The following is a 23,658-nucleotide window of genomic DNA, read 5'->3' as shown; positions in this document are numbered from 1 at the left end:
ATCAAGTCCAATGTCCTTCTATTTCTCACCATTCTTTAATTTTTGGTATCACTAATATAAATTTTGACATCAGCAGAACATTTTTTTGAATTTCGGAACTATAATGATATAAATTGGGACGGTCTGCTTGATTATCTCGTCAATGTTGACTTTAGTAGTTTATATAGTACATCTGATATTAATTTACAGCTTTCGTTTCTCCAGTTGCTTATTGCTAATCTTTTTTCATATGTTCCTATCGTTAGAAAACGTGTTGTACATTCCTTGGATCCGTGGCTGAAATGTAAATCTATAATACTGGCGATCTCTTTGCGTGACATGGCGTACAAAAATTATTTAAAATTTCCTACGCTGCAAAATATGGCGGTGTATCGAACCCTCAAAAACAAAGCTAAGTCTATTCTTAGAAAGGAACGTAAAAAATATTATGAACAAATTTTCAATGGACTAAATGCTACTCATCTCTGGAGACAACTTCATGCCGGTGGTATCGTTGACAATGAAGTCAACCTCTCAACTGACTTTGATGTTAATGTTTTGAATGAATATTTTACTCAAGAAAATGGTGTTGGCAATGTTATTGCTGATTTTCCAGATATTGATAGACAATGTCATACATTTTCTTTTAATTGTGTTTTCGAGATAGATGTATTTGAAGCCTTTCAGCAGGTCAAATCGAAGTCTGTAGGTGTTGATGGAGTACCCATTAAATTTTTGAAATTAATCTATCCATATATTTCTAGACATTTCACCTATATTTTTAATACAATGTTTACAACATCGACCTTCCCGAATGACTGGAAAATTGCTAGGGTTTTCCCTATTTTCAAAAATAAAGAAGGAACACTATTGAGAATTTGAGACCTATAAGTATACTACCGTCGCTTTCTAAAGTTGCCGAACATCTCATAAGGCTGCAGATTCAATCATTTATAGATGACAATAAATTTTTGATTAATTATCAATATGGATTTAGGCGTGGTCTCAGCACTACTTCACTTTTAGTAGACTTAACTGACTTGATTAGAGAGACAATTGATGGACGTGATAGTGGTGTTCTTGTTGCGCTGGATATTTCGAAAGCATTCGATTGTGTGGATCATTCAATGCTGATTGAGAAACTGTTCTCATTATATGCATTTGACAGTAATTCTTGTAAATTAATTGCTTCATATTTATCTGGACGTTCTCAATATGTTTCATATAATGGCGAGGCATCCAGCTTACGTAATATTTACAGCGGGGTACCTCAAGGTTCAATTTTAGGTCCGCTTCTTTTTGTTTTATATGTCAATGACATTAGTAGCATTCTAACTAATTGCGACTGTCATCCGTTTATGTATGCGGACGACATTCATTTATTTTTTAAAGGTCAATCAGACTTTCAACTAGAGAATACCATAAATACAACATTAGGTAATATTTCACGTTGGTTGAGAAATAATAATCTAGTAGTAAATGTTTCTAAGACAAAGGCAATGGCATTTGGTTCACCTTGTCGACTGAATAGCGGTATTAATATACAGGTTAATGGTGTAGCGGTGGATTTTGTTGACCGCATAAATTGTTTAGGTGTTGTTCTTGATGCCAAGCTTGATTTTTCTTTGCATATTGATGCACTGTACCCCAAAGTTATAAATATGCTCCGAAAATTACACTCAACTGATTTCTATTTGCCCTTATTTGTAAAGAGAAATCTTGCTCATTCTATGTTATTTTCGGTAATTTCCTACTGTATTGAAGTGATTTCTGGTACAACACATGAGTATTTAATGAAATTAGAAAAACTTTTTAACATCATTGTAAGATATGTTTATAATTTGCGTCGTTTTGACCATATTTCTGCGCATGTAGTCCTCTTTCTAGGAGTGTCATTCTCTACTTTTGTTAAACAACGCGTGGTGTCATTTCTATATAAATGTATCTGTTTAAATCTTCCTGGTTTTCAGCGAGATCGGCTAGTGTTCTCTCGGTCTACTAGGAATACGAAAATAATTTTCCCTCATTTTTCTACGTCTCTATATGAAAGATCTTTCATAGTTCGTTCCGCACGAATCTGGAATCAGCTTCCAGCTGAGCTACGACAATTCTCGTTTTCCCGCGGTGTTTTTCGCCGCATGTTTGAAAACTTTGTAGAGGCAAATGGAGGTTAACAATTTGTTTGTTAATGATATTGACGATACTGTATCGTTTGATTCAATATTGTTTTTTTTTTATTACCAGCAATAGACTTAAATTTATTTTCATTGGCTGGGGAGCCTTTTTGTCCATATTTTACATATGATTTCTTAGGTTACTTTAAGATACACTATGTAATATTTTTAAGATGTTTTTTTTTTTTTATTTTGGAGTACACTTTTGTAGTTTTCTGATAGTTGTGATACTTATTGGCCTAATGGCTTTTTCATTGCAACATATAAATAAATAAATGAAATGAAACGAAATGTTTACGATTTGTGAGAAAATTAGATGTTATGTTTTTGATAATGCAAAAATTACTAATACAATTCAATATTATGAAAATAAAAGTTGAATTTATTTTATGTATGTTTAGAATGGTTGTGAAATTGAAGAATGTAGAAAAATATGGGAATAGGTAGAAAGAATAAAAAAGGACCAAATCTGAAGTGATAATAATTTGTATTTAACTATTGAAAATTGAAATTTGTAATTTTCCGCGAAAAATGGCATTTAGTGGTTGCATTGTAATGCGTTATTATTCAAATTATGTACCTTTTATTTTGTGTTACCAAAAAATTAATAAATGTTTAGTGTTTAAAATCAGTTTTATGATTTCGATTTTTTTAATGTGGTGCTACGATTTTTTAATGCTCTGATTGCGGAATACTACGTTTTTATAGTGCTCCGACTCCGGTACACTACGATTTGTTAGTGTTCCGACTGCGGTACACTACGATTTTTTAGCGCTCCGACAGCGGTACACTACGATCATCGTTAGTAGTGGTAGTGTACAGGTACACTACCGCTAACATTTTTTTAGTGATACTGTACCGGTACAGTGCACTATGTTTGTGTACTGTTTATTTTCGAACGCTGGCTTTTAGGTACACTGACAATGTTCAGTAAAAATACAAATTTTGTGAAAATACAAAATATCAAAGACGCAGTCCCGCATATGATCTATAATTATTTTTATATTAATAGTTTTTTTTTTTTCATTTTAGGGGACTTAAGTCTGTATAACTTTTACTTTTCCAATTGTAGGGATAAAATATTCACGCACAAGATTAAAGGAATTTTAGTTTTATGTTTAACAGACATTTTTATTGGAATGCAATGAAAATTGGAACTGTTAATACGCATATATTTGTATCTATTTAAAAGCTTGACTCGTAAAAACGGTCATACAATTAGATTACACAAAATGGGCAATATAATCTTACCATTGGGGGATTAAAATCCATGTTATTTAGTAATGAATATGCGCCATGGTATATACATCTATTAATTGGTAGTAATTTATTAATAAGAATACATATACATAGGTATATATGTAGATAACAAAATAATAATAATTATAATAAAATCTTAAATTGTTTTCTTCTTTCAGATGTTACTGCTTAGGAACAGTGTAATACATGAGGGGAATATGACAATACTACACAGTACATGATAGATTCATACTGAATGTTATGTTAAATAATTATATGATGATGACGATAAAAACGTATTATATTTTTAATATTTATAATTCAATTTAGAGAAATGGACGTTTAAATGTATGTATTTACTCCGAAAAGCAATGCATATGTGTCAGTGAGAGATATTATGCATATTTAATATAGATAATTGTTTCACTTAACTCTCGCTGACTTCTATGAATCTCCTTTTGTTGCTTTGATTGACCGTCATTTTGTATGCAGTTATAAACACGAAAAAAATACACAACAGAACAAAGAGTTATAGTGAATTGGTGTTGTGTTTTTGCATATCTGTAACTTAATGTACTCATATCAACTTAATTTACTCTATTCAATGACGTCAATATATTTATTGTAATTATTGTATCGTTATTATTGATATTAATGCAATGCATGCAATTCATTTTTAATGTGATGAATTTTTCTCAAAGGCATGTATTTACGAGTTTAATATCGACGATTATTGAACTGAGAATTTATAGCCGAGTTAACTGCAGTTGCTGTAGCTTCCTGAACATGTTGATTACGCATGAACTCTGTCGCAAATTCAGCCTGTGCCTTCGCCATACTGGCACCAGAACTCCTATATATTGAATGGATCTATAATTAAAAGAAAAATAAGTTTAAAGTTCCTATGTGCGCAAAACCTTATTCATACATTACCTTTGTAATCATCATTATATTTGCAGCTGCTGTGACAGCAAAACAGAAGGCGATGCAAAGCAAAAAGAGACCAACAACAATGTCAGCGGCTGAAGATTTAAACTGGGATATAGCGACTATAAATCCACAATAGCCACTCTTCGGAAAACCAATTGCTTGAAACACGGAAAAAAGTGTTTGAAAGAAATAAACGAAGAAAAACACCATGAAGTTAAAGCTGGAATCGTTGCGAAATGCTTTGTAGGCCGGTCGGAACCTTGGAAATTAAAATTATAATTGTTTACCATTACAGATTACATAGAATACAAAGGCTCACCAGCAGATATATGATGCTGGGGTGAAGAGCAGCGTATAAAAAATAGAAAGTCCGAAATTCGTAAAGTCGCCGGTATGCAATAGAATGGCTAGACCACCAATAATGTTAACACACATTGTCAAGGTATAAACTGTAAAAATGAAAGTAAATACTTTACAAAATGTTAACGACGATCAAATATGTTTTTGAAACATACACATCCATGTATAGTATAAGTGTTTGACAAGTCTTTGAAATTCTGGAGGTATTTCCAAATTAAAATCTTGGTAAAAACATGGTTTAACACAGAAATTATCGGGCAATGGTGGCCAGTTATTAAGTTGTGGAACATTTCCTTGCAATTGCTGTTCTCTTCTGTCTAATTCCGCTGCTTTGCGGTCCAATTCCTCCTGCCGGCGCTAAATAGAAATTAAAATAAATAATTAAATATCTTGTATGTTGCCTTGCAAAATTGTGCAGATAGTACTATTTTCTGTTTAAGCTAATAATATTGATTTCATCTTCCTCTACGGTGAGAAATCTGCAAAACTGGCGACAATTCAGAAGAAAACAATAAAGGACCAGTAGTGAGATTCACTAACTAGATTACTTTCAAACACAAAATTTTCAAAAATATAGGGTCCGCGATCTAACATTTTTTCAATTAGTGCTTATTTTGTGAATGGTAACACTTAACTCATGACTGATTTGAAAGATAATTACCTCGATAAGGTAATTACGAACGAATTTTGGCCTGCTAGTTCATTTGTAAAAGATTTTGTAGAAAAATCAGAAATTTAGCTCATATACCGCACTTACCTGCATCTTCACTTTTCCTGCTTCTAAAAAACTAAATTTGGAGTTGAATTTAAAAGAATGTAAGCATATGCATGGTACAACAAAAAGACAAGGTAGATCTACCAGCTGATTACAATTTTTTTCTAAGTGTGCCCGACTACTGCCAATTTTGTGTGTTTATATATTGTTTTGTAAAATATAGCAACAAATTATTTTAAAAATTAATGATTGGAAGAAACGTACGTTGCAGGACGAGCTTTGAAGCTATTCGCCAGTTTTGCCATGGATTTGAAAGATCAAACTTTTAAGATCATAGCTGTACAAAATACTTTGTACATACTTTTGAGTGCGGTTGAGGCGCTGGGAAATTCTAACAATTAAAAATATAGATTCCAAAATATCAGTTTCCCAGTTGCGATAAAATATCACATTTGTATATGTCGCATATGATAATGTGTAAAATAATAAAGGACATGACCCACACAAACATAAATATCGATGCGCCAATAGGTAGTCAAGATCACTTGAATGAAGGGACAAGCAGCCATGTAATAAAAATAGATAAGAACAATTGTATAGCTTCGATTAGGTTAAGTTAGATAAGTTTCAGTAGTACGTAAGGAACATATTTTAAAAATAAAAACAGAATTAAATCAGAATTCGAACCGTTAGGTTCTGTCTTTCCGTTCTCACTTTTTCAATAGGTTTAAAAAAAGACATAGTGTAAGTGTACCAGTAGTCGGCACTTTTAGAATTTTCGATTTTTCAATCTTTCAACATTCTGAGTGTAATCTTTCAATTGCAGAAAAACAAAGTTGTTCAGATTCCAAATGTTGTTTAGTTTTCGAAATAATAAACAAAAATTGAATTTGTTTTTATTAAAATGGCAAAATTTGCAATTTTACTAAAATAGTAGTTTTTTTGCCAGTAGTCGGCACCATTTTTCAATGCTCGTCATGTCTATTTGCCAGTAGTCGGCACCATTTTCCAATGCTATGGAGTTCCAAATTCATATCCTTATATCAACCCTACTTCCAAAACTTGATTCTCTTACAAAACTTCAGGATTTTACCTCGGACTTCTCACTTACTTCCAAATTATAACAAATTAAGAGCTATGTAAACCTTTAGTACACCCAAACCCAAATTGCACCCAACTTAGTACCATTTAGTTCAACTCTCACACTTAGTACACATTCCAACTTAATTTTTACAACTTATATCAAGATTTTAGCTCCATCTGTTCTCATAACACCAAGTGATTCGAAATTTAGAGCTATTAGCTCACATGGTTCGAATTTCAGCGACCCTCATTTAAAAATTCAGAATCTTAGCATTATCTTTTTAAACTATACTTGATTCAATGTTTTATACATTTGAATACATTTAGTACCCTTATCCCACCCCTACACACCAACATTGGTCTACATGCAAAATTTCAAGATTCTACCTTCAGCCGTTTTGCCTGATTATACTAATATCAAATTTAGTACCGCTCATTCGTTCTTTTTCAAAACCACTTCATATCTCCACCCTACACACCAATATCTATAATACAAATTTTAGTACCTTTCGTACATCTACGGTACGTTTTTCCATGTCGCAACACTACACACCAATTCTGACCCCAACAACGAAATTCAGAAATCTATCTCTCTATCTAATTGTGTACCATTTACAACATTTTGAACTCCTGTAGTACTTATTTCCAAAAATAATTCTAAATTTAGGGTCTCCAACTCTTTAGGTTCACCCAAATCCAATTTGTACCAATTTTAGTACCATTTAGTACAAAACAAGTACGATTTTCAAGTTCCTACATAACCCAATCCTACAATGCAATAGTAATCCTAATTCCAAATTTCAGGATACCAGCTCTATCGGTTCACCCAAGTCCAAATTGTAGCCAATAAACCATTTGGTACACATTAATACAAATTTCCATAACTATATACATCATACAATCCAATAGAAATCTCTTTTTTTCCAAATTGCAGGATTCCAACTCTACCGGTTCTCCCAAAATTTAAATTGCACCAAATTTTGTACCATTTAATACACATAAGTTCGAATTTCCAAAACTTCCCACATACCTATCGGTTCTCCCAAAATTTAAATTGTACAAAATTTAGTACTATTAGTACTCATAGGTACGAATTTCGAAAAACGGTATAAATAGTATGAACAGAAAAATTTTATGAACACATCTGGCAACACAAAAGGACGCATTCGCAATTTTTTACAATGGAAATTAGAAATAAGTGCTGTCATTAAATATTTACATAAAAAAGGTTTATCGGCACAAGAAATTCATAATGATACTGGGAATGTGTTAGGTGAAAGTGATTTTTCATATGGAGAAGAACAATTACAATAATAAAAACAAACCGCCAACTACCACCAATGACACTATTGTTTCCAAAGAAGCAACGACCAAGGACCGGCCACAGGACACGATTTCCAACTCGGGAGGGGACGACTCTATACTGAACTACAGTGACGTCATCCATGACAATATTCAGCGACATAGCGAATAATTGTCCGCCCTCCTGGAGAAGACAGGTCAGTCAGGAAAGTATTCCTTCTGGCTTTGGAGATGACTCACCACTTTCGGATGAGGAACTTGTCATCACGGTCATTTCCTCGTCTCAAAGTGGTAAGTCATCTCAAAAAGCCACCAAGAACACTCCCAGCGAGACTTGCGCAGAGTCCCAAATCCAGAAGGGACTAACGTCGGTCACTTCCGATGTCACCAGCCTCGATCGGCAAGACGCCATCAATGTAGGTACTGGCGGGGATCCTACCAGAAACCCTACCTCTCATGATGGCGCCGACCCAAAGGAGGCGAAAGCAAAGCGGGGCTATAAAAGGTCGGTAAATTATTGTAAAAAATTTATCGGCCAAGACCCCGCGCAGATAACGGAGAGAGAGAGAGAGAGGGTTCTGATTAAGATGAACCTCAAGGTAATTGCAAAGTTCGAAAAAAACCACCCGCACTTACCAAGCTGTTCTCTTAATCGGACTCTTCTACCTCTCCTACAATCTGCTATCAGCAGTAGGGTAAACCAACCTGTGGTTCAACCCTCTGCTGAAGGCCCTGCGGAGGTCAGCAAATCCACCGCCGATAACAAGACCACCACGTTCGTTGTTCACGAGGTGACGGCTAATGCTGACCCTGCTGGGTCAAATCCACTTGCCAAAAAGCGCAGGAAAAATAATGCCAAGAAACCGAAGCCCATTATAGCCGTAGCCTCTGCAGTACCACCGGAAGCCGATACCTCTTCACGCCCAGCGTTGAAAAGGGGTCGGTCTACAGAAGAACCACACCCTGAGGACAAGAAGGCATCCACGGGCCCGGCTTCTCGGCCTTTGCCTACAACTTCCACTCCGTCCGCTAGCAAGTCGGTCGTGACTAAACCGCCCCCACCAGCCCCTTCAAGCTCTAAGCCTGACAAGGTCCACAAAGGAGAGGTCAAATCACAAACGGCAGGCCAAACAGGACGGAAGAGGAAATACTCACAAACCATCTACCCGGACGACCTCTGGCAGGGATGTGATCTGGCGGCTGTATCCTTAAAGGACATCCCCTGTTGTAAGGTATTGACAGCTTGGGTGCCACCACCATCCGTGGATCCGGCACGCATCCTGACAATACTGGGCAAGCAGAACCCCAACCTCAAAACGGACAACTGGCGTCTTGTCAGTTCAAACGCTGAGGGAGGGGGCCTGGTCATCAAAGTATCTATGGATACGGATGGCCAGGAATACCTTCAAGCTCGTGGGGAAATTGCATTTCGGCGCTGGATGGATCCGTTTCCGTCTAACGCCGTTGCATTAGGTGGAAGAAAACAGCGGCTACTTAGCATCATGCAGATTAATCTGCATCACTGCAAAGCAGCTGCTGCCGAACTCCTCCTATCCCTCTCGAAAGCTGAAGTAGACATAGCTCTGGTTCAGGAACCCTATATATACAATAATAGGGTAAATCTTATCTTCCTTAGCAACTACAGTGGAGACGTTACGGTAGCGAGATTGGAGTCTAAATCCGGGAGGGCTCACATTTTCATCTCTCTCTATCTACCGCACTTGCGACCTGACCCACCTGGCCATGAAGTAGAGGGGCTGCTCGAAGATCTGGCTGACAAAGGGCATATAATCATAGGTTGTGATGCCAACGCACACCACTTCCAATGGGGCAGCAACGATACCAACGTCAGAGGTGAGTCCATTTTTGATTTTATCTTAAAATATAATCTCAAAATTTGTAATAGGGGCAACGATGCAACATTTCAAATCAAAGATAGGGCAGAGGTCATTGACCTCACCCTAACTAACAAGGATGAATCTCTAATATATAATTGGAAAGTCTCTCCTAAGTGCTCGTTTTCAGACCACCGGAAGATAGTTTACAAAGTCTTAGTAGATGGTATTCTTAAAAAACCACATAGAAATCCAAGAAAGGCACATTGGGACAAATTTACGGAACTGGCTATACCCAGGCTTCACTGTTTCGACAACATGGTCTTAACCTCAACACTCGATATAGACAACTCCGTAAGTGCGATATCGAGTGCTTTGATTGATTGCTATGAAAAAGTCTGTCCGCTAACCTACCCAGGGAAAAAATGTCAACCAGTTTGGTGGTCAAAACATTTAGCCAACTTAAGGAGGGACAGTAGGCGACTGTATAATAGGGCCAACGCCTATAAGCATCCTTTGGGATGCTTATAAGCATCCTTTAACACGCCTATAAGCATCCTTTAACAAGTACAACAGTAAAATCAAGAAGGCCAAGCGCACCTCTTGGGTATGCTTCACGGAGTCGATAGAAAGTGTCAACGATGCCTCCAGATTTCGTAAAGTTCTTTCGCAGGATCCTAAATCCATAGGAAGTATAAAACGGACTGACGGCACATGGACTGTCTCTGGACTAGAGACTCTTAACCTGCTAGCCAACACACACTTCCCTGGCTGTATCGACACTGCAAGCAATCGGCAAACCGATCAAGTGCATCGTGATCATACGGCTAGAGACCAAAACCTGGCTAACAGAATAATAAGCTTACCCAAAATTAAGTGGACTATAGATAATTCAAGCCTTTTAAATATCCAGGACCAGACGGTATTATTCCCGCTACGATCCAGTCTGTCTGTCTTGTCTGTGTCTATCCTACATTCCGGAATCATGGAAAGAAGTCACAGTCACTTATATCCCCAAAGCGGGGAAACCGAGTCACTCACTTCCCAAGGACTATAGACCAATAAGTCTCTCATCCTTCTTATTTAAAACTTTGAAAAGGCTGATAGACATAGAGATCAGATCTCTATTACCCAAGACCGTCATTAGCACTGCTCAGCATGCCTATATGAAAGGTAAATCTGTTGAAACAGCGCAACACGATGTCGTATGGTATATAGAGAAGAACATGAATGGTTCCTTATTCACCTTGGCTGCCTTCCTCGATATTGAGGGAGCCTTTAACAACGTCACGCTAGAATCCATTCATGATTCACTATCAAAACTTAAGGTACCCCAACTCCTCATAGACTGGATTGATACCATGCTTAGCAGCAGAATCATCAACTCGAGCATTGGGGAAACATCCGTCAGGAAATCGGTCACTAGGGACACTCCGCAAGGGCGTGTCCTATCACCATTACTTTGGCTTTTGGTCATTAACAATTTAATTATAGATCTAGAGGTAACAGGGACGAAAGTAGTCGCATACGCTGATGACGTCGTCCTATTAATTGCCGGGAAATTCCTGCAAACAATCTCGGACCTAATGCAAGGAGCTCTAGTCACCTTATCACGGCGGGCGCATCGCAATGGACTAGGTGTGAACCCATCAAAGACAGAGCTCGTCCTTTTCACTAAAAGACGTAAATATCCTTCATTTACACCACCGAAACTAGATGGAGTCAGTTTAAACCTCTCGCTAGAAGCCAAATACCTTGGCACTATCCTTGACCGCCGAAGAGGAACACCGAGGAACGAGCTAAGAGAGGCTTGATTGCACTCTATTCCTGTAAGAATTCTATATGGGTATGGTCGCCCCCTGGGTCAGCAGGGGTGGGAAATTAGTGGCGTTGGGAACGTTCGAAAAGAAAAACACACAACTTACAAGGAGATTTACCTATTAAATAATTCTTGCGGTGAAATCAGTGTATAATAATTTATATTATCTACTAGATTCAAAAGGACTGCAAATATCCGATCGGTTAGAGAATGAAGTTAAACTTTTCAAAACAATAAAATATACCTGGAATCTTCTTTTCACAGAAGATTGTTATCAGGGGTGCTCAAGAAAAAATATCTCTGTTCAATCAAATTTCTCTTTGCTTATTTAAATCAGGAACAAAACAGTGTTAAGTCATTATTTATACAAATATTTTTTATCCATTTGCTTTATAAATTATTTTGGCAAACATTCGTGTTTAAGAACAATTAAATAGAACCGTAAAGTATAAAGAAAAACAGAATTTTAATTTTCTCTTAAATTATCTCTTTTTTCTCTTCATGTTCTAGAACACGGTTTTGAGCACCACTGTTGTTATGGACAATGAACTAAAAGGCCTCCGAGTAATGTCGTTACAATTTTAATTGTAGCGACACATCTTCTAACCTAACCTCTAACAAGAAAGCGAGAGAATAAAAAAAGGAAAATAAGATCTGCAAAAGCACGATCCGGTTTAGTGATATCCTTCACTAAATGATGCTTTAAAATTTGATAAATTTACTAATTGTTCGCACTTTTACACCTTTGAGATTACTTTCAACATACCAAAAATACAAAAAAGTTTGAGAATAATATTATAAAAATATTTTGTCATAACAATTGTTCTGTTCCAGAAACTGAAAGAATTTACTAGCTTAGCATTTTTTTCGATATCATAAAGGGAAAATCGGTTATCGTAGTGAAAACTTTTACATTCTTGCAGTTCTGGAACAGACCAAAATTTTCAACAATGCTTGAGAAACACTTATGTTGCACAAATTTTTCTCAAATCTGTCCTTTGTTGACAAATTTGTTTTGATTTTTTGTGAAAATTGTCAGCTGTCTTTGGTAAAAAGGTAAATCATGCGAATTTAGGACACATTTCCGGACCGAATTCTTAAGGTAATGATGAATAATAAATCTGGGAGTCTTTTGTATATCATTTCAATCTCATTTCAGACTGGATATATCTAAAATGTTCCAGGAATTTTATAAAGGTATAATATTAGTGGAGGAGATGTTTTCCCAAGCTTAAATCTTGTGTTCTTAACCCTCTCATGCCCGAATTAAAATGCACGGGCCTAAATTTCTTTTTATGTGCTATATATGTTAGTCTTGACTCACATATGAACTGATAAAAAATTCAAAGTCCTTTTTATCCTGGTTCATCAGTTACAGAATGTTGCCTATGGGCAACATTGGGCAATATCAGTAAATTTCAAGAAAGCATGTATTTTTCTTTATTATTTTTTTTATTGAAATTTAGGTATGAAAAGATAGAAAACAATTTTTTTGTGGATTACAGCACAAATATACGTTGCATTTACTACACTTGGAACGCGGATAACCAGTCTGGCATAACCTGCATCTACCTTTTGCTCCCCATTCTACCCAGTGACCAATATTGTCAAATCGTTTGGATTTGGGAGGTTCGGTAACATATGCTCTTTTGTGGGAACTTGACTCCGAGGCCGTCGAAAGAACTGGTGATGAAGGAATTGAAAGAAGCGATGTTGGACGACCCCTTTTCCTTGGGAAAACAGCTGTTTGAGTTGCGTTCAAAAGCTCGTTAGCAATGTCCAACTGGAACTTTATTAGTGGCATATGCTTTACTTCTCCGTCTGTATATTTGAGGTCTCTGCGATACAACAGCCAACTATTTACTATACAAGCATTAAAACTCCAGTATACTATGCGCATATACCATTTGTTTGAGCGGTGGTTGATTTTGTATAATTCCATCAACATGTCAGCAAGATCAACCCCACCCATATGTTTGTTATAGCATTCCACTATACCTGGACGAGATATTATCATGAACTTCTTTTCCTTTCGGCACCATCTCTTGCACTCACTCATGGGGTTTTTACCTATATAGTTGGAAACTAGTTGAACGCTCTTGTTGTCATACCATCGGCAAGCAATCAAATTGTGCGTTGCCTCATATTTACAATCGAATGAGCCCCGTCCTCGTTTTTGAAGCTCCTTCTCACTGCATAGAGCACAGTTCTTCAAACGATTGCTTCGGATTGTCCCAACGGATAATATTCCTCGTTGACGTAGCGCAATCATCAAGTTTATTGACGTAAACCAATTATCAAAAAATAATTTGAAGTTTTGGTTCATCGGAATATTGGATGCCAAAGCTAAAACAATATCTGATGATATTCCCATACCAAAAGACTCACAAGTTCCTTCACCAATGTAAAGAGTAAAGTCGTACATTATGCCCGATACACCAGCTCTAGTGAACATTTTGAATCCCCACTTGTGTGGCTTATTTGGCAGATATTGTTTCAAACTGTGTTGACCTAATAAAATATATATTACTGGATTAGAAATAAAGATATAAATATAACCACATTAAATTAAATACCCTTATATGCAATCATTTGTTCATCAACGCTTTGGAATTCTTCTTGGGGAATTGCATTGAATTTACTCTTTATAAAATTCAGCAATGGGCGAACTTTGTATAATTTATCATACCCAGGTTGACCCTTTTCAGTTTGAGCAGCGTTATTGTTAAAATGTAAAAATTGTTTAATTTTTTCAAATCTATTTCTTGGCAATGCATTTCCAACTGCCGCCAATTTGAAATTTTCTGCCCATGCCATTCGATATGTTGGAATATTGACTACAGCAAGGTATAGCAATATACCAACATATCTTTTTATTTCAAACACATTACATTTTAGTTCAGTTCCATTACTTTGTAACGCATACAAATTTGTCTCTTCACAAATCTTCTGCCAAACTTCATCTGTAAAGAACTGGAAGAAATATTCGATTGGTTGTTTCACTTCATTGCTGAGCACTTCGCTTTTCCAAGTGGTGTTACAATCAGTAAACTGTTGACTCCTCCACCTCAAACTTTGAAAATTAATTTTCTCCATCATCTCCTGTAAAACCTCTCTATTTTCAGATCCTGTTCCGACATCTTCACGGCTATTTAGTTCCTCAATTAGATTAACTTCCATATTTTCGCCACTATCAATCACATTTTTTAGCGTTTCTTCGATGATGTTTTCGAAATTCACAGTTTTTTCCTCTTCTTCTTCATTTTCCTCATCCTCAGAAACATCCCAGTCAAAATTTGTAATTTTTTCAATTTCTGCCTGTGTTAAACCTTTTGGTCGCATCTAAATATGTTTTTGAACATAAAGAAATGTACACTGTTCAGAAAATACCACTTGACCAATGTTGCCTATAGGCAAAAGCACTTTTACAAAAATATTATAAACAAACTAAAGACTTATCTTATAATTTTTCTTTTTTACATAACTCACTTACCTTTATTTATTTATATTCTGCACTTGGTTTTACAGTAAAAAAAAATTTTTAATGTTTTTTTAATTTTGTTTTATACACACTTTTTTCGCTAAATGTTCACTTTACCGAGATCGGCTACTGAATGAAGTCGTGTCTAGCTGACAGAACAAAAGATGGATTTAAGCTTGCACAACTCCCATAACTACACAATGCAAAAAACCGCATGTCAAAAAATTCAAAATAACGGGACTTAGAAGCACATGGGCACAATGTTGCCTATAGGCAACTGTGGGCATGAAAGGGTTAAGCTTATTGTGATATTATTCTCAAGCCATTTTGGTATGTTGGACTGTTTAAATGTTATAGCACAGTGTTGTCACCAAGAAAATTGCATATTGCACACGGAGGATGAAAATTTTTACACATTTGGGAAATACTACGCATGTTACAAAATTTTTTATGCATTGTTTATAGCACAAAAACAAACTTAAATTTCTTTTATACAAATTTTATATGAAAATGGATAACATAAATAAACACATTGTGTTTCATAAATCCGTTTTGCCTAAGTCTGGAGTATTCCTCCATTAGCTTAACTTCATATTACTCTCCATTACAGAGAGTAAAGTTTTTAAAAACGAAACTGGAGGCTTGGCAGTATTTGCTGATTGCTACAAATATTATGACTTCATCCCGGTGAAGGCAAAGGTATTTTTGATATGACGACTGGTGAAAAGCAAGCTTTAAGTGTCGTTATGTCTTAAGTGAATGAGAATCACACGTACCCTTTTCAAAAATCATTAGTTAAATATTCTTTCTGTAGAGGCTTTTAAGAAGGGAAGATTTAAAAAAAAAATAGTAGTGATGATGGTTTGGCTGATCGTGGAACAAAAGTAAATCATATAGTTGATGAATCAATAGTGGGTGCCACAGCTGATGCTTCTTTGAATGGCGGTGATGGGATATTTTTTGGTGGTGTGAGTGCAGTTGTTGAAAATTTGGTCCTTTGCAGGAGCTGCAGACGCAAAACTGATGCTCTGTTTGATCTTTACAAGGTTTAAATATGAATGTGTGGTTGAATTCAAAAAGTCTATAGTTGAGCTGAAGATGACAGTCTCTGAAGTTAAAAGTACGGCTTTGGTGGCATATGAATTGGAATTTGTGAGCTTGAATCTTCTAACGATAGTAAAATTTTTAAACTTATCTTCCCATATATCTCCTGTAATTTCCTGCATTTTGTCAATTCGATTTTTATGATTATAATATTTTTTTTATTCATGTGCCGAAAACAGGTTAGTCACATCATATGTCGAATCTGCGTCTCATTAGCATTCTACCTTTTATGTCAAGATTTGTTGCACATATTATTAAAGATGCGATTGTTAAGTTCCTCGATGATCGCAGGCTCTTGAGACTATACACTTATCTCTTAATGATATGATTTGGGATGCCTTTAATTCATGTTCATGTTCAATTCAGGTTCTCTCTTGTAGAGCCCTCTCTAGATCATGTATGTCCTTCCTGACACGCCTGGGTGGGGAAGATTTATCCACCATATTATGGTTGGGATGACTCTCACGGAAACACCCAAGCAGGCACTGCAACGAAAGCATATGATTATGCTGACGTAAGGGAAGGACTTTCGCCTCCTCATGTAGATGGTCCACTGGTGTCATGAGAAGGCTTGCGCGGACGACTTGAACATGCTGTCGAACGTGACCCTAAGAATCTTGGGGTAGTTCGTGGTCGATATTAGAATCCCTTCGACCTGAACATTCAGCTGTGTTCTCATCTCCTCTGGTTCAGTCCTCTACTAATATGTGTGGAAATGGCGTATAATGCTGTTGTGGTACTATGTTGTGGACGGAATCCGTGCTCGTGGTTGACAACTGTATAGCTTCCTCTAATGCTGTGGAGGAGTAAAGCCTCAAGAGTCTTAGCTACTGGCGATAAAAGCGAAATCGGCCTGTACGATTCGCCTTTGCTGGCATCCTTGCCTGGCTTCAGTAGCGGGACCACCCGCTCCATTTTCCAGGTTTCCGGCACTATGTGGGTGGCTAGCGACAAATTGAGAACTTTCGTTAAGTACTTGACTCCCGGCGTATCCAGCTGCCTCAACATTACCATTGAGATTCCGTCCGGGCCCAACGCTTTGGATGACTTAGCGTTACGGATGACATTTGCAACATCACCCATTGTAAACTGTGGTTCCTCCTCGGCGGGAAGAGATACGACGTAGTACTCTTCGCTTCGCCCTATCGCTCTCGGGGTGCTCGACAAATTGTCGGTTAAAATACTCCGCGCACCTCTTCGGATCAGTCACCGTTACGTCGTTAAAAGTGATGAGGGAGATGGTCTGAGCCATGAGAAATGACGGGTTGCCAAGTCACGTCATTTATCAGACCGTGTGACACTATGGTTAGGTCTGGCGAACTGTGACACTCTCCTCTTATTCGGGTGGGGCATCCTCGTTAACCGTCCAGAATGTGGAGGAGTCGATCTGCTCTGCCAGTGCTGATTTCCTCTGGTCATTTCCTAGGACGGACTGCCACAACTAATGGTGGGCATTAAAATCCCCTAGTACCAGGCGGTTATTGCTTACCAAATATGGGCTAATATCAGGCAAATAACGCGGTTCACAGCTATTAATCGGCGGGATATACACATTAAGCACATCTACTTCGGCAGTTCCACACTTGACTGCTACCCCCATACATTCCTAACTAAAGACTAGCTCAAGCGAGATAGGTCTGTACTGAACAGAATTGTGTAACAGGAACGCTAATCCCCGCTTCCACTTCTGGTGCAATCCTTCCTTTGTACGTGGTAACCATAACAACGTTGTAGGCTGCAATTTTCATTCAGCTTGGTTTCCTGCACCGCTGCGATCTTAATATTCCTCCGACTCATAAATTCCACTATCTCATCTATTTTGCCTCGGAGTCCGTTGCAATTGAATTGCAAAAAAGATGCACAATCCAGAGTTGGAACAGCAACATGTGGCGTTAGATGCTGCGGTGTTGGTTGCTGTTCTGGAGACTGCGGTGGAGTGCCATACTCCGACGACGTCTCTGATGAGGACGACGAAGAAGTGGACTCGCTGAGGACTACGCTTTCGCTACGCTTTTCTCGCCAACGCCTTAGTCCGAAACAGTTCTTGAAGTGCACCCATTCTCTACATCCATTACATCGCACCGAAACAGATCTGTGGTGGATGACGTTCTGACAAACCGAGCAGAACCAAGGTCCGGGGTTTTCCTCAATCCCGGCACGGACCAATGAAATCCGGAGCAAGCATTCCGGGATATGCTGCTCCCAATGCAGAAAAATAAACAAACACAAACATGTACATACTGGGTTGGCAGCCGCTGGCCGAAACTGCCGTGGGCGTGTTTCGTCTGACGTTTGTAGTGTCCAATGTGGAATCCCACAAAGTTCGTCGAATTGAGTTGGGCCAAAACTACCCTGGTTTGCCTAGGCTATATATTCATGTATAAAATTAGTTTTTGATGACAGGTGTTGTCTGTTTTTGTATGCATATGATGTCCACGTTTTCTTCAGAGAGGCTGATATTCCTAGGTTGGAGAAATTGGTTAACTCTATTGTTTCATTGTGGATTTCGTTAAATGGCCTTATTATAAATTGGAATAAAACTAAAGCCATGCTGTTCAATGACCATGGTAATGGTGGTACTCTTAATGTTTACGTGAGTTATGTGATTGTGGAACTTGATGAGATGTTAGACTGTATTGTCTTCTTACGTATTTGCATTTTAGGAAGACAGTGGATGTGTCCTCACAGGTTAATTATTGCCTGCAGGTCGTCTCTGGCACTCTCTGGTCAAATGCTGCGTATTGGTAGGGCAGTAAATTAAATCGCTCGTTATGTGTATGGCTTGTGTCGTGGTAATCATGTTTCTTGTTTTATTTTTGATCTCCTAGGATTGTCAACAATGTTGATCATCATATTCTTCATTACAGTGTTATGTGCAATTTTGACTCGTCTTCGTGACAAGTTTGTGTTTTGTAGATCATCACGAAATCCCCAACTGTTATAGGGATAGAAAAATTTTAAAAACTTCACAGGTAATCCATTTAATCCAACTACTTCAGACTTAATAGTACGTAAGGAACGAATAACGTCATCGTCAAACACGCTGTTAATTGAAAAAGAATGACCATGTCCAAGATACCCAGTAAGATCCACGGGAATTGTTCCCAAGGAGGAGGGAGACTGGACAAATAATTCATTAACGTTCAACGTTTAAAGAATTCATTAATGTCGAATGTATTCTCAATAGAACATAACTCCTCGCTCAAACGACCACCAGTACGTATCTTTTTTCACATTTCAGTGCAATTCAAACCTGCAAAGGTATTTAAGTAGAATTTTCTCCTCTCTTTTCTTAAAACTGATTTGTCTTTGTTTCTAAATAAACCAAAAAACGTCCAACTTGCCGCAAAGGTTGTCTAAGATACTAAGAGTTGTGTAAAATTGATGGGCATGGAATTTGAGACGAATATCTTAGTGATTGGTAACGACTTACAAGCATATAGCCAATTAAGAATGATGATGAATGAGAAATGTCAAAATGTGAATCTCTCATTTTCGCGGAGTTAGAAACATTAAATAAATTGTTATTGAAATCGCCAACACCAACAACTCACAACTCTTAAAAAACCTGCAAGACAATCAAATGGTGAAATAACCTGGTAAGGTAACCCTTTCAAGCCAGCTGCAACCAATGTAATACGCCAAAAATGTTGTTATAATTTGAATTAGCCTTGAACGGAAATTTAAATTTCAAGTAAAAAAATATACGTGGCGTGTTATGGAATGAATTTAAATCCCAACTTAAATTCATATTTTCGGTAATATAAATAAGTTTGAGATAAAAAAACATTGTAAAACTCGTCATGAACTTTTTTTGATTTCAGATTATTTATAGCACCAACGATTCCTTGAAGACATTAAGAAACCAGATTTGTGACCATGAAATACATATTTTTTAAATTTCTCTAAATTTTCTACATTTTAGTGATGAATCTTGTGTAAACATTCGCAATATGGGGACCAATTGATTGAAGTGTAGGTTTCTGTACATTACAAGTCACAAGAACAGAAAATGTCCATGCAAAATATTTTTAAAATTTTAATAATAAAAAAAATTATTTAATGGTTCAAAATCAAACAGGGTTTAAACGCCACCGCCTATTGAAATTATCCTTAGCCTTTCAGTGCAACTGCTATTATTGATTGACAGCCACGGCTAAAATAGCACATGATCAGCTACTTAGCTCAGCGCTGTTTTTGTTAAGCCCTAACAGAAAATAAGGCAAAAATTCAGCACACAAAACAAGAAATAGCTCGGATTTCGGCTGCTGCTATTGTCGTTTTAGCCGAATGAGAAGCCGAAAACATATTTTTACGATTGTGTGTTGTCATGTACAAATTAATAAAACATGTACATATGTTTTCGAGCTCGTCAGCTAATCTAAGTTTATTTTTGAATTGTAACTTACCAATATTTTTTCTAAACATTTTTGCTAAATATATTGAATAACAAAACTAAAATGAACTTATAGCATTCAATAACATTAGCATTTTGTCTACATATGAAAATACCAAATGGATAAAAATGTTGCTTTTTTGATGTTGATCTATTTTGATGCTAGCTTCAGCCGTTCACTGCAATTTTGCCTTTGCTGACGATTTCAAGTAGCTTTAGCTCTCTCGGGTAAATCTTTTTTAATGTGTTGCTATTTATTGGCGTAGCTCATTGATGGACTATATTTTTTGAAGATCATTTAGCAGGCCATTGCATTTTCGGTGCCATTGCTAATTAGGCGATAGCATTTTAAACCCTGAAATCAAACTGCCTAAATGATTGCTGTTGGTAACCGGTCAACTAACGATGCCCAAATAGCACAGAAGCAGGACGTGCTCGCGAGAGAATTACATAATAAAGTATCTTAGGCACAAATGATTATAAGCTAGATCTGTTTACACTTGCCATAAATTTAAGGGGCAATACTCCAACGCTTAATATATTACAATTTAGAGAAGACTTCGACGAAACATTTTCACTAGTGGCGACAGACGTTATAAGCAGTCAGTGCATTGAAAAAGTATGTTATTGAACATTTTGATATTAAGTCCGCTTTCTTGAATGGAGATATTCAAGAAGAAATTTACATGGATCAACCAAAAGGCATCGTTAAACGTTCAATTTGGGGACTTATAGACTTGTAAAAGGCGGATAAGCAAATTCCAACCAGACAATTAAGTTTATAGTTGAATTCATTTACTTTTTCGTCCGATATATTTTTTTATGTTTATGTTATTACAAGATATTTTTTTATTTTCATGTTTCCAGCAAAATACTTGTAATGAAAAATGATCCGGCCATAGTCCATAGTAAACAGCATTAGCGAACATTCCAAACAACCAACTTGGTAGCATATGGAACACTGTATACCAGTTTTTCCTGAGTATGGGTGGCGATCCACCAGTGGTTGTAGTCTACAGGACGATGTATATAAACCGGGGTGAGTATACGTGTTACATTTTTTGAAGCGAGTATAGGAAAGTTAAATTAACATATTTGGCGTATATTTTTTTACAAACGAATTTATATCGTACAGGTGTTAAGAGCGGAAATCTTGGGGAAGAGATTGACAAACTACAAGCTAATATGTCGATAAAATCACTGAAAAATACTTTAAATCGCAAACAATTAATGACTGCCTAATGGTGGATGGGAAGTATCCTCGCCTGGTTTGATGAAGCTATATAATATAATAATATTCCTAATATGGTTGGAACTAATGCTAATTTTAAAATGTAAAAAAAATAGAAAACAAAAGCATTGAAATAAATTGTTTGTACTTTTTTCCTCTATTGCCAACCAGTATTTCCAGTATTTGAGTTATTTTTAAGCAGCTAATAAGACCAATTTTTTGTAGCCTTTGTTAGATGGGTCGCAATTCAGTAAACTTTGGCAATCACTGCTGTATACCAATGATTTTATACATTTTAATGATTTTAGTATTGCTTTATCGATACTCTGACCGCGTATTGTATTACTAGAAAAGAGGTTTTCACTGGGCTTATTAGGTCAAGTGTGTAATGAAATAAACTAATTTAGATTATGGTATCATTCTTGTTTCATTTTCTCATCTTTACATAAAAACCGAGAGGTGACAAACATTTTTATATATTATACATTCTTAATTTTAAGATTTTAGTTTCATTCGACGCTTTATCTAATTTAGGCTTGGGTTAAAGGTATGAATAAGAAACCATAGTAAACCCTCGTAGCCATGGGTATCACGTCTTTATTTTTAAATTCAAAGTGCATAACATACAATATGTTAACGTTTACTATGGATCATATTACTTACCTGCAATTCCTCTGTGGTTATTTGAATACTGGTGCTAGCTGTGGGTGCGGGGGCGCGTTGTTGTGCAGGTGGTAAGTTCTGCGACAGAGGTTGTACCACTGCAGCATTGGAATTAATTGTTGAGTTAATGTTTAACTGTGGCTTCGATTGTTCCTGCTCAAAGGGATTGTAGTCTTCTAACGAACTCTGAACATTTGTCGTTGTACGAGTCGCCTGTTGTATAGCCGGATCCTGTAATATGTCTCATTAAATACATTTATATGCTTTAGTGTAGTTCTTTTGTCACTCGTTCGTATTTATGTTCGGAGTAGAGATAAAGAAAAGTGAGTCAATAATACATACTCAACATGTATGCATATATTACAGTACAAGATGTTTTTTTTGTTGTCTCTCAAAACACAAACTCATTGGACTTCTTACCGCAAAAGGGTTATCCAGATTTGGTTCTCCGAAAGGATTATCGTCGAATCCAGACATTTTTTTCCAATAATCAAAAGCTACCCAAAATAATAAAAACACTTTCTTCGGTACTTTTTACTTTTGAGCTGTGTCACTGATAGTGTTGAACGGTTAATAATTACTTTAGATATATTCATCGTACCAAGTTATAGAACCGGTACAAAATAAATCGAATTATTGATATTTCATAACCATGGAATAATAATAAGGGTAGTTGCATCAGCACAGCTGGTGATATGTTGTACAAAAAATATGTACTTAAAAATGAGTACATTTTCGAGACACATTGTAAAATTGTTTACATATCAATGTTCCAAATGCTAATGCATCAACCAAGTTTTCCAGTAATAAAAAGTGACATTTAACATTGCTCGGCGACTTTTTAGTGTGGACAATTTCATTAAATTTAACCTATATTTATACGAAGGTAAAGTTTGAATGTTTCAGCCATGGCATGAACAAAATATAAATTTTGACAATGAAATGTTGCCAAATGAATAAATTCAAAAAAAAAAAATACACCTTCTTAATTCTGACATGCGTGGAGCGAACAAATAATGTATCTAATTGTTTTATTACCAACGGGTCGGCAAATTCTTTACTTCATTTCTTGATAAATCCCAGTTTTTTAAGCTTTATATGCAACAAATAAAGCTCAAGAATAAAAATTCCTCTTTAACTATATATTAGCTATAATAAGTTGATTTAATTTTAAACCTATTAAAAATAAAAATGTTTTGTTATTTTTCCTTCTATAAATTTAAAAGTTTCATTTGATTTGCAAAAAGTTTCATTTCGGTAGCAAATGGTTTCATTTCGGTTGCAAAAGGTTTCATTTCCGCTGCAAAAGGTTTCATTTCCACTGCAAAAGGTTTCATTTCCACTGCA

At 36.5% G+C, this 23,658-nt stretch overlaps 1 protein-coding gene and 1 long non-coding RNA gene across 2 annotated transcripts; one reads left to right on the top strand and one right to left on the bottom strand.

Annotated features, from left to right (window-relative positions):
- Positions 1–3,457: 3,457 nt before the first annotated feature.
- LOC101887745 (secretory carrier-associated membrane protein 1) lies at positions 3,458–22,892 on the bottom strand. Its single transcript, XM_005184892.4, has 6 exons — positions 22,732–22,892; positions 22,312–22,542; positions 4,838–5,039; positions 4,642–4,771; positions 4,326–4,581; positions 3,458–4,262 (listed from the first exon to the last, which is right to left on the bottom strand). The coding sequence occupies exons 1-6, from the start codon at positions 22,786–22,788 to the stop codon at positions 4,110–4,112; spliced, it is 1,029 nt and encodes a 342-aa protein (XP_005184949.1). The 5' UTR covers positions 22,789–22,892; the 3' UTR covers positions 3,458–4,109.
- Positions 19,622–21,821, top strand: LOC131800811 (uncharacterized). The gene is made up of 4 exons (XR_009341597.1): positions 19,622–19,779; positions 19,846–19,996; positions 21,285–21,456; positions 21,553–21,821. It is a non-coding gene; the product is annotated as an uncharacterized LOC131800811 (long non-coding RNA).
- Positions 22,893–23,658: the final 766 nt, after the last annotated feature.

The sequence above is a fragment of the Musca domestica genome, unplaced genomic scaffold (genome assembly GCF_030504385.1).
Source record: "Musca domestica strain aabys unplaced genomic scaffold, Musca_domestica.polishedcontigs.V.1.1 13, whole genome shotgun sequence".
Classification (NCBI taxonomy): domain Eukaryota; kingdom Metazoa; phylum Arthropoda; class Insecta; order Diptera; family Muscidae; genus Musca; species Musca domestica.
Note: the sequence above shows the minus strand (reverse complement) of the source record. Positions and strands in the feature narration are given on the sequence as shown.

Bases quoted from the DNA above. Each gene is read 5' to 3' on its own strand.
- LOC101887745 (XM_005184892.4), bottom strand. From the start codon at position 22,788: ATGTCTGGATTCGACGATAATCCTTTCGGAGAACCAAATCTGGATAAC. The intron at 5,040-22,311 runs GTAAGTAATATG...ATTTCTATTTAG, and splicing joins TAACCACAGAGGAATTGCAG to CGCCGGCAGGAGGAATTGGA. The intron at 4,263-4,325 runs GTAATGTATGAA...TTTTAATTATAG, and splicing joins ATATAATGATGATTACAAAG to ATCCATTCAATATATAGGAG.